Raw genomic sequence first — 12530 nt, 5'->3', positions numbered from 1 at the left:
AATAAAATTGCTAAACACATAGAAACCACAGTCAAACGTAAATGGCACAGTCAAAGAAGAAACAGAATTAAATGATGATGATATATAATTAAGGGGATAACTTGGATGATGTTAACATTATTTTGGTTGGATGATTTTGCTCTCACAAACCACTAAAATCATGGGGGGCTTTTTGACATGTGTAGAAATTGATTTAAGTGAGTTTGTGAAAGCAACATCATCCAACAAAGATGATGTTAACATCATAAATCATTTTCCCTATAATTAATAAACTTTTGTGCTTTTATTAGATAAATAAAAACTTAGAAAGTTAAAAAGGAGGGAAAGGAACTCATAAAAAGCATATGATTTTAGACAAGAATTAAGAAAATATACTCCTTAATTTGTTACTCTGTAGTCTGTAATATCTCTTTCTATATAAGAGTCGGTCAGTCAAATTATTTAGACAGTAAGTGGATGGGCCATATACATTATACATTAAGATTTTATAAACTTTTACATGTAAAAAGTGATACCATTTGAATGCTTGGGGTGGGCCTTGGCTCATTCAAGTACTAAGGTGGCTCGCCACTGGGTGAGAAGGTATGTAAAAACTAGTTTATGCGTTCGATGCGATGATTAATTCACACCTCTCAAAGAAAAAAAAATCTATGATGCACGAAAACTCTTAACATGTAGGCTTATCCATTTCAAAAACTCCATAGTAACGAATATGAAATGTTTCTTTTAATTAAGTTTTCATAGATTCTGAAACGTTTCATACCGTTAGTGAGTTTTTCTATTCTAAAACCATCTGCCCGACTATACATTTCCCCCAACCGACTCCATCAAACTTTTTCTATTCTAAAACCAATTAGTAAACATTCTCGAGTACGTGATCAATGATCATCATTAAGCATATACTATACAATTATATATACACATTAAAATTATTTTAGTTTCTGAACTCTTAGATTTTTCATTTTGTGTTAAACATTAGCTTCTGAAAACCCTACCCACACATCTAAAACTAAAAAACAACCAACCATTATGGAGCCTTTGAGTTTTGTTTTTCTTTTCCATTTGATGGTCTTGTCTCTATTTATGCAACATGTTGGGCAAAACGACATGATACATTAAAATTTAAAAGTTGAAAAGAAAAACAATGCAAAAGCTTATCTTCTTTCTCTACCAACCGTGTATACATTTGATGTCATCATAAGCATTGCTTACCGGACTTGGCAAAGCTTAACGACCTTTATAACTTTCTTGACTTTCTATGCAAGTATACAACAATTGATATTACTATCTTCTCTATAATACACGTATTAACTAAGTCGTGTTAATTTGTTTTGTTTCACAATTCTATTGACATTTCATAGTTTATTCAAATGTCATAATTTTCAAACATAAGAGTTTTTTTTTTCTAAAACATTCACGTCTAGTTGTCTGTCAATAATTTTTTATAGGGTTTGTTATATCTTAACAGTAACCATCTTAAGTCATCGTTTAATTTCTTCCGAGGTAGCCACATTGGGATCCAATTCTTTACCACATTCCACATGTGCATTTGCATAGGCTTATTAACAATGATAATACTAAAAATTGATATGTATGTTTTGGTCGATCAACACACTTAACATTCTTATTAAACTTGATAAATGAATTATACCATGAGCTTTCATTTATAAATTTTAAATTCGAGGGTTGTTAATAACTCATTTCAATTATCAAATGATTAACATATTTTTTTGAGTTAGAAAACCAAAATACCAAATTATATGAATGAAAAATTGAAGCCATAAGTTTACTTGGCATAGGTTTCTTTTTCTTTCTTTTGAAGGGCATAGTTGAGATTCCACATCTATTTTCCCAGTATGCATAATATTGATCCGTGTAGATATGCCCCACTATAACAACATCATCGTTTTGGACTTGAAAACTACTATAATCCATCTGATTTGATCTGCTCTGATCTGTAGTAGCAAACCCTATGGCTGTTTTCTCCAATTTAGTCAAACAAACTCACCTAATTATAAAACAACATTCAAAAGCACCAAACTTTTTGCACTCTGGATTCCAATTCCGTACACTTCTCCTTCAGTCGGCTTCTGATTCCGTCAAACTTCATCGACTTCCCGATGCCGATTCCGGTCATTCATTTTTTCTCCCAATCACATATCTTCTTATATTGTATTTTGTATAAATTTATTATATTTACATATGAAATGTTATATTAAGGCTATGTTTAATTTGAACTTGATTATTGGACACAAATGAAATAAGTTATATTTGCTAATTGTGATGTGACAATAGGAATTATACAAATTGATATGGATAGACCCGAAGCGAAAAACGCCCTTGGAAAGGATATGTTGGGGGGATTACTGAATAGTTTTGAAGCTATAAGTACAGACTCTGCTGCAAATGTGTTGATGATTTGCAGTCAAGTTTCTAGAGTCTTCTGTGCCGGCGCCGATTTAAAGGTATAAACTTGTTCCCCTCCGTCTTTTTTTTTTTTTAAGATTAGGTATCGTCGACTAAGGAAAGATGGCACTATGAATTTTATTGTGGATATGTCTGCCGTAGCCTTACTTCGTGGCATTTTGCTAAAACCTTGTGTGCCATATGGTTTTCATAAGTTTATGCTCATAAGCTTTGAGTAGTTGTCTAAACTCTAAAGCTTTAGTAGCATATGGAAGGAAAAAATTAAATTAATAAAGGTTTCAACTTTCAAATCGTAAGTTACTAGAAGAGAAGTAATTTATCCCCTTATTGTTTAGATTCCACATTTTGAAATTAATGTGTTTGTCCATTTGCATTACTTTACGTTCTTATAAGTTCCGGTTCCAACTACTTTGTGAAACACATTTTATACAAACAAAAGCTATAAATACCAGCTATTTCAGCTCGAGTTTTGACAAACCTAAGTCAAAAGTATATAGGTTTGATGTTGATCTTTGGTAAAACTTGTTATTTAGAAGCATTGCATGTCTAGTTGCATGTGTTTTCACACACGCTACGATGGCATTATACACATTGAACAAGTTTAACATACGTTTTTAGGATTTTTTTTGTCATCTTTGAAGGGGAAAGCAAAACAATTGAGATATACAATGTACCTCAATTATTTTACGAAGTTCTTGTCTTGTAGCTATCGAATATTGATTTTAAGTTGGTTTTGCTTCTGAATTATTTTACAAAGTTCTTGTCTTGTAGCTATCGGATATTGATCTTAAGTTGGTTTTGCTTCTGATGAGTATCTGTCTCTTGGCACCATGCCTCTGCAACAGCTATTTCATGTCTTTAACAGTTAACAGTGCCTTTGCTATAAATTGGGTTGGTAGGAAAGAAGGGGAATGAACGTATCTGAGGTTAGAGCTGTTGTTAACTCACTGAGGTCAACATTCTTATTCTTAGAGGTTTGTGTCATCATTCTCCATTTCGTTTCTCTGTTAAACATTTACTAGTTCACTCGAGATTAAAGAAGGTTACATTACATGTTTAGGAACTCCAAATTCCAACTATCGCAGTTATTGAAGGTGCAGCAGTGGGCGGGGGATTGGAGATGGCACTAGCTTGTGACCTTCGGATATGTGGTAATACAAAGTACATATAGCTTTTACAAGATGGTGCCTTAACTTCCTTCACCGCATTATGTACATTTCAGTTTTGAAAAAAAGATATTCACTGTCTTTTCAGGAGAAGATGCGAAGCTGGCCTTGCCAGAAACCGGGCTTGCTGTAATACCAGGGTATGTCTCTAATTTAGTAAGCAAATATTATGAAAAAGTTGTATACCAACTACTCAATTCATGTAGTTCACATGTGCAGCTTGTTTTTATTTATTTGAGTCGGGTTAAATGGTTTGCGGCAGATATATGCTATAAGTTATTAAATTATATACTTACAAAAGTAAATCATTTTTCATTTTCTTTATAGTCTGAAAAATTATACATGGACAACATTTATGCTGCAAAATTAGAACAAAAGATCCACATGGATGCTACATTCAGCTGTAATACCAGGGTTTTTGCTCGTCATGACACAACTTAAATATATATCACATATCTTTGAGACTCTTAGTAAATAGGTTGCTAATTTCTGGCTTTACCGTTCAAGTATATGTATTTCATTTATAGAAGGATTATGGCAATAAATTATCTTGTTGAATATCGGCCTGTTTATGACTGGTTTGTCTCTGGATAAGAGAGAACAAACGGAAATTTTGTGTTGCATCTTGATGTATAGCTGTTGACAGATAAGGTTTGTATTAAGGGATTTCTATGCTTCTTAATTAGAATTAAATTCATCACTTGGAAGATTTCGTTTTTTTGTTCCAAATTGACTAATTGTTGGGTGGTTCATGTAGTTCAACAATTGACCTGTTATGGAGTTTGGCCTGCAACTAGTTTGATTTTTTAATTTGTTTCTTATCGATCCTTCTATGATTTATGATGTGGTTAACGTGGTTTCCCTTTTCTTTACCCAGCTTGCCTGAGCTACCCTTCTTGCAATTATCGTTTTTTGGAATAAATACTTTAAATGACATTTATAATATGAATGTCATTTGAAGTGTTTATACATTAAAACTGAAGGTTGCAAGATGGGTGGGTCGGGCGGGCAGGCTGGGTAACAAAAAGGGGAACTAAAGGAACGTATTTCTGTAAAACAAAACCAGTGAACTGTAAATTGTCTCAATTCTTTTGCCGCACTTAAAGTGGTAGTTTAAGCTTCATTTCTTTGTATAATACTATAATTTATCAGCGGAATATTAAAATAGTTCACAAGGCACGAAAAGGTATTATAAGAAAACGTATCTCATAAATTGCAATGTCATATATATTTTTGGCTTTCTGTAGGGCTGGAGGGACACAACGTCTGCCTAGGTTGGTTGGGAAATCAATAGCCAAAGAGCTTATTTTCACTGGCAGGAAGATCAGTGCCAGAGATGCTTTGTCGCTGGGTATTTCATTCAAACCAAGTATTCCTTTGTTTATCACCCCCTATTATTTGCTAACGTTGAGAAATACGTAGGTTTGGTCAACTATTGTGTTCCTGCTGGCGAGGCTTATTCAAAGGCACTTGAAGTTGCCCGTGATATAAATAAAAAGGTATTGTTATAATACGTGGTTGCTCTATTAAAGACTCATGCAAATGCCAAAAAACGGTGGGGATGGGCGGGGTGATAATGTGTCAAAACTGCTACTATTTTGGTCTGCTTCGGAACATGCTGGGTCGGGTTGAGCCAAAACAATTTTTGTCTCCTATTGTAACTTTTTGCAAATATAAATAAATATTTTAATTGAGAGGATTTATTTTTAGTGATTTCTGAAACACTGATTTATTCTAAACCCATCTGACTAGTTTCCTTTTATTTCACCCATTAGAAAAAAAGCATACAGTTAATTGACATGTTCATTAGTAAAGGAGTTGAAACATGTGGAATCAGAATAAAGGAAGAGTTATATTAGAAATAGAAACTGAAAAAAGGGAAGAAAGAGAAAAACGGCTAACCTAAGACCCAGCTCATTATGGTTCACCGATGTGCCTTTTTGGAGTGTTCATTTAACTCGTTCATTCTCACTTGTTATTCTATTTTATTCAGCCCTCTGTTATTCTATTTCATTTACACAGGATGTTCAGAAACTAAAATCTTTTTCAACAATTCTGTTTTAGTAGTCGAAATTTTTGGAAAAACGGATATCAATGCTTATACGATTTGTGTTATTGCCTTGAATGGTTGGTGTTATTAGGGTCCTGTAGCGATCAGGATGGCTAAGCGAGCCATTAATGTGGGTCTAGAAGTGAACATGACCAACGCATTGCGTGTGGAGCAAGACTGCTATGAACAGACGCTGCACACAAATGACCGCTTAGAAGGCTTGGCTGCCTTTGCTGAGAAGCGAGAACCTTTGTACAAAGGTGAATAAAATTAGCAAACATCAACTTTAACCATTGCAAACATGACATTGATTATAAACCTTTAACATCTGAGTTTAATACCTTGTAACAGAATAGATTATTTAAAAAGGTTTGACTCCCATTGTCATGAGACTTATCTGTGACTGCACAGGCCTGTTTACAGCTACGTAAATATAATTTCTTTCAGACTTTCTCTTGTCAAGGCATCAACCTGTGCCAAATCTTGATGCAACATTATTTATTACACAATTTTATATCTAATTGTGTGAAGCACTAATTAGGGGTGTAATCGAGCGATACTTGTCAGCAAAATGCCAGGTTCAAGGTTGACTTGATTACCAAACTTGAAGCTTCAAACTTGACTTGATTGAGTTTTTATTTTCAAGCTTAAGATCAAGCTCAGTGTAGTATTTGATCTTATTGAGCTCAGCTTGACTCAACTCGATTATGGTATTAGGAACAATATTAATTAAAACTAATAGTATGAGCTTGATAGTTCTTGTTCAATTCGATACTTCTGTGCTCAACTTGATCAGGTACTACACAATAAATATTACAATATAAATATACATAATATTCTAAGGATAACTTATAAAATAGCAAAACTGGTTAGGCTTGCAAGCTTTCCGAGCTTGCTTGCTCTTATGATACTCGAGATTGACTCGAAAGTCTACTCTAGTAGCTTGAGCTCGACTTAATTAAGTTGGAGTTAATTTTAAATACAAGTCAACCTTGAGTAGGTCGTGAGTAGGCTTGACTTGTTACACCATTGATTAAATGAAAGAGGTCATTAAGTACAAAACCTGAGATAGACAGACAAAAAAATAAAAAAATAAAAAAAATCTATTCATCACACCAAATTTTTATATGACTTACTAGTCAAATAGTTAGCATACAAGCTAAAACTTTAATCTATAAAGATACCTGATTAAATATATATGCATCAAAACTATTACAATCTTCAAAGCTTTGAACAATATTTACTACAGTTCAAAAGGTCAATATTAACAATAACTACTGTTTTCTGTTAAAAAGTTAAACTTCGTTACTACACGATTATTTACTGGAAATTTTAATTTATATATATAAAAAAGCTATTTTTCTTATTAAATACATGAAACAATGCATTTTTTATGGGGAGATGGTAGATTAGAAATTTAGATTCATTAGATTCCTCGGGAGGTCTCTTAAGACTGGGCCTGCAATAAGCCTTCAATAAGCAGGAGGAGTCTGGGCCTGTAGGTATCTATTGGGCTTGAACAGTACTATGGAGATACTAAATTTTTAATTGTAAAATTGGTATATGTATTTTTCATTTGGACTAGAATATTTTAAATTATTCTTCAAACCATATGATTACGATACGATCATTCTAAATATGCTTAGAGGACAATCCAAGGATTGAACAAAGACTAGCTAGAGCCTAGAGAGGAATAGGATCATGGGAAGTTGTTTATTAAGTGAGTTTTCGATTGCATGATAAGTATGAGATGAACATTCACTTACGGTAGATGTGGGTGATAAATGGCTCTATAGGTTTGATGACATTGAGGAATTCAGGGTTCGGAGTGTTAGATTAGCTTTTGATTTTACAACTTCTTATATAACTTTTTTATTATTTTGATTTTATGGAGTATAAGTAATAGTAGTTTCGTGATGTAAAAAAGTCCTTCCACTACATGATTACACATAACGAGACCTTAACAAAACCTGCGCCTATTTGGGTTTAACTAGTGTATATATTCAGATATAATTTAATGGTTATTACAATCGACATTAAGTTTATACTTTAGGGCTGAACGCGTGATCGATCTAACTTTAATTCTAAGAGCTATAAGAGCATATATGTTGGAAGCAAGTAGCGCATGTGATTATTGTCATTTTGATGTGGTGTTTATGGATGAATAATTGAATAAATAGAGTGATATCTTCTAAAGTTATCTATACTATTTATCTCTACTACAATAAAAAATATTTATTCCCTCTAAATTCTTTCAATTTTTCAATCACTCATTGTCATCTCTCTTTTCAAATCTCAACCACTCATTCTTTTTTCTCTCTACTATAAATCCTCTAATTAATTCAAAATCTTTTATCTCAAAAACCGTATATCGATAAATGATTAAAAAAAATAATATATGGGTGTTCTTAATATTTTATGTTTTTTCATTAGAGAGGTCATTCGATATACTTTCGACAAATTTTCTAAATCCGAGGGCGGAACCCGTGCGGCTAAGGCATTTGGCTATCACACTCTATGACCTATCACCTCTACCATCTCACCGTCGCAACGCACGGGTACTTTGTCTCGTTTATATTATAAAACAAATAAGGTTTCAACTTTGAACTTTCAATTTCAACAATGTACACATGATAATACATGATGTACCATACATCAATGTCCCCCAACTTTCAACTTTCATTTTCATCTCCCTTCTCAAATCTCAACCACTCATTTCTTCTCTCCTCCATAAATCATTTTATTTATCTAATTCATTCAAAATCTTTTATTTCAAAAACATACATCAATAAATTATAAAAGTTATATGGGTGTTCTTAAAACTTCATGCTCTTTCGTTAGAGATGTCATCCGACATACTTTCGACGAATTTCTAAATTCGAGGGCAGAGCCCGTACGGCTAAGACATTTGGCTATCACTAGGGATGGCAACGGGCCGGGTATGGTCCCAGTTTAAGCAATCCCGAACCCGGACCCGATTAAAAATACCGGTCCCAAACCTGGACCCGGACCCGATGGGTCTTCATTTACTTACCAACCATCGGGTAACGGGTTTCTCTACGGGTAATCGGGGATCCATTAATTTATATACATATAACATATCTATACGTATAGTACCAACTGCTAACTTCCTTTATAATTGTGACAAGAGCTCTATTCTATTTCATTAACTAAATCTATGGTTATAAAAGCTGAGTTGTCCCAATTTCTTTGAAGCAAACTAAATTTAGGACCATAGTCAAATATGCAGTTCCATTTAGTCAAGCTATTATTCGAGAAGCATAAGTTTTTGTGATTAGTTGTTAAATAATCTATTAGTATACTATACATTTAAATACCTACTAGAAATAAAAATACTAATATTATATTATATAATGTAAACTATACGGATCGGGTATACGGGTTCGGGGCGGGTTTCGGGTATACGGGACGGATATGCGGGTTTAAATCAAAAACCATCCCCGGATTTGGACCCATAAAAAAATTTAATATCATTCCCATACCCGGCCCAAGACCCGCATACCCGGATCTGGACCCGACCTAAATATGTCAGGCTTCGGATTTCACCATCGGGTACGAGTTTATTTGCCATCCCTAGCTATCACACTCTATGACCTATCACACTTTATGACGTATCACCCCTTCCATCTCACCGTCGCAACGCATGGGTACTTACTCTCGTTTTCAGTAAAGTTGATGATGTTGACCATTAAATTAAAATCAAGGGTTATGATTCAAAAATAAATCAAGGGTTATGATTCAAAAATAATTTTTGAATTATAACCTTGATTTTAATCTAAGGGTCAGCAAAGTTGAAAACGACTTTAGAGGATTTTCATCCGATATAATTACGGTGTTGTTTTTAATTAAAAAAAAAGTATCCAGAGTTGATTATATAAAAGAAATTTGGTCACTATCATTCATTTGGATTAACACCATACAAAGACTTATCATGGGAAAATTGATGTGATTAATTTTAATTTCGTTCGTTTTAGATAATGCAATGTATTGTATTGGTGCGTGTACATATGTGATAGGTTTAATGTTTTGTTATACTTTGGCCAAACAATATATAGGCTGACCAGCCATCCATAACCCGACTTTCCACACTTAAATGAGTCTTGAAAAGACATAACAAGGTAACAAAAAGGGGAAAGAAGAAATTTTCCAGGAAGATATAAACAAGTTGCAATACGGGTACGGCATTTTGGTTGACTAATTGACCTGAGCCTAAGCCTTGAACAGTTGAACAATGTTCTATTCACACTGCCAATGGAATGGTTTTTTATTTTGAAGTAATTACTTTTCTAAAACTTTTAGATTATTTTCTACAAACGAATTTTAGACTCAAATATATGTTTACGTTTTAACTAAGAAATCCCAGACTCCCAGTGTAGATTTTTTTTTCCCCCTATTCCTTTCAAGAAATTTAATGTTGTAATTACATTTTTTAATCACTATTTAGGTGTTTGTGTTTGCATTTATAAAAAGTGTGTTTTTGAAAAAGCATCTTTTTCAAAACTGCGTTTTACACTAATAAAACGCAAATAATTACTTTGTCAAACACATTTTTTCATTATTGTATTATGCAAACACAGTAATCAGATAATCAACTAAAACGAAATCACAAACACCCTTTATATACTAATAGTAATTTAAATTCTCATGAAATTTAACGACATAATCACATTTAACGACTCAAATGTGAACTCTACTTTTGATTCATTTTTCTGATACTAAATACTAATTTGAATTTGAAAGTCAAAGTAACAACTTAAACTAATAAAAGTCGACGGTGTTTGGTGTTAAATAGACGATGCTCTTTCGCCTCATACTGTATATCCATTCGTGTGCAGAGTTTGAATTGAATTATTCTATATGCATTTTCTGCTTGCAAGTGGGTGTACAAGTCGCTAATATTCCTATAAAAAAAAAAACATTAACAAATGAAGATGATATTTATTCGAATCTCATTTTCACAATTCATCAATTATTAAACAATTTTTCTCAATGAGTTAAGTTTTAAATCATTCTTCTAGAAACACTACGTATGTTTCTTAAACTTGACGGAACATTCGGATAGGCTAATAATTAAGCGTTAATATATTTGTTTGATATCAACAATTACACAAAAAAGACAAAATGAACTAGATTCATATTGACAAATGTGGCTTATATATATGTGGAAGGAAATATGAGGTTGTTAGTCATTTAAGTTGGATGAAAAACCTCCCACATATTTTTTTTTTAGTAACATATATTTTAAAAAATTATTTTTTTATCAAACAAAGATTAAACATGAAACCACAAAGTGTTTCTTTATCATTATGCTAAATCCTTATTCGTACAGAAGTTTTTCCAACCAACATAATACAATCATACTGAGGGCGGTCTCATTGATTTTAGTAGAGCTCATATCCTAATAAACACATAACTTTAAGTTATTATTTATTAGGAATTTAGAATCTTATATTGTGATATTTTCTTTCACGATGATTTTAAGCTTTTGTTGACTTCTTATCCATGCAAAGATTTCGTGCTTATTCATTACGATTATGATTTTTGTTTAATGCAAATCGATATTCATTGCAATTAATTTTCCTTGTAATTTTGAAAATCTATAAAAATTGTTATTTTCTTCAAAAACTAAAATTTTAGGATGGAAATAATTATTTTAATTAAACTGTTTATTTTATTACGATAACTAAAGACATTGAAATTTAATAATTTGATCATTTATGTATTGTCTCTTTTAGATTACCACAATAAGATAATTTGATCGACGTAATTAATAATATAAAAATTTTAAAAGTTATATACATTAAAAAAAAATGAATTTGTCATTATGCACAAAAAAGTGAAAAGCAGCCACAACACAACGAAACCCACCCAAAATGTGACCCACCCCCAATTCCACTAATCCCTTTCCACTTTTATTCTCTTCTTCGGCGACCGTTCCTCCGACGAACTCGCCGGCGACGTCGACCTCCTTCTAGAAGTTATCCTCACTGGCTCCGGCTCACCAGAATTTATCCTCAACGGGAAATTCAATAAAGCACGTGCACCACGCATGCGATACGCCGCCTTATCATAAGCAAACGCCGCATCCTCCGCTGTCTCAAATGTCCCTAACCACACACGTGCACCATTCTTCGCCGGATCTCTTATCTCCGCCGCAAACTTACCCCACGGCCGCCGCCTCACTCCCCTGTAATGTCTTCCCTTCTGCTCCACCAATGGCGGCGACCCCACTTCATATCTCGCAATTTCCGGCGACCCCACCAAGTTTACCGGCGAGTCCACCTTTTCCGGAGAGGTTGCAAAATTTTCGGCTGATTCTACAAAATCTACCGGCGCCGGCGAACAGTCAAAATCCAATGCCTCATGAAGAAACCTAGCAATTAACATATCTTCAGAATCATGTTGTTTTAATGGTAGTTCACCCCATGTTTCAGAGAAGCATGGAAACAAAGTGTTGCTCCGGCAATACATCGGCGGCACAGAATCGCCGGAATTAGTGGCGAAATCGTCTAGCAAATGACGGCGAATTGATTCAAGAAGAGCAAAATCTGAATCGAACCCATTATTTGTCATCATATTTTTAAATCAAAATTTAATTAGTGAGTATAAAATGTAATTAATAAAAAATGAATCAAATGTTTTGTTTTTTTGTGTGTGTGTGTGTGTGTGTTTTTTAATGTTTTGTGTTGTGTTTGGATGGGGGAAATAATGAAACGTTTTTCGGTTAAATGAAAGAAAAGATGTATAAATAGGTAAAAAGGTGCATGAACCTTGTATGGTTAATGGATAAAAACAAAAATAAGATTAAAAAATTTGATTAAGAAAGAAAATAGTTGTTTCCAACTTTGTTTGACATGATGAAAATG

At 33.3% G+C, this 12530-nt stretch overlaps 2 protein-coding genes across 2 annotated transcripts; one reads left to right on the top strand and one right to left on the bottom strand.

Annotated features, from left to right (window-relative positions):
* The first annotated feature begins 1867 nt into the window (after positions 1 to 1867).
* On the top strand, positions 1868 to 6089 carry LOC122599799 (probable enoyl-CoA hydratase 2, mitochondrial). Its single transcript, XM_043772384.1, has 8 exons — positions 1868 to 2132; positions 2296 to 2465; positions 3327 to 3401; positions 3488 to 3578; positions 3682 to 3733; positions 4841 to 4944; positions 5016 to 5092; positions 5735 to 6089. The coding sequence occupies exons 1-8, from the start codon at positions 1973 to 1975 to the stop codon at positions 5909 to 5911; spliced, it is 906 nt and encodes a 301-aa protein (XP_043628319.1). The 5' UTR covers positions 1868 to 1972; the 3' UTR covers positions 5912 to 6089.
* Positions 6090 to 11414: 5325 nt separating this feature from the next.
* LOC122599877 (ethylene-responsive transcription factor 1A-like) lies at positions 11415 to 12319 on the bottom strand. The gene has a single exon (XM_043772479.1). It carries the CDS (start codon positions 12238 to 12240, stop codon positions 11560 to 11562), a length of 681 nt encoding a protein of 226 aa, XP_043628414.1. The 5' UTR covers positions 12241 to 12319; the 3' UTR covers positions 11415 to 11559.
* Between the last annotated feature and the right edge of the window lie 211 nt (positions 12320 to 12530).

This window comes from Erigeron canadensis, chromosome 5 (genome assembly GCF_010389155.1).
Source record: "Erigeron canadensis isolate Cc75 chromosome 5, C_canadensis_v1, whole genome shotgun sequence".
Lineage (NCBI taxonomy): Eukaryota > Viridiplantae > Streptophyta > Magnoliopsida > Asterales > Asteraceae > Erigeron > Erigeron canadensis.
The sequence above is the reverse complement of the archived record's forward strand: the minus strand, read 5'-3'. Positions and strand labels throughout refer to the sequence as shown.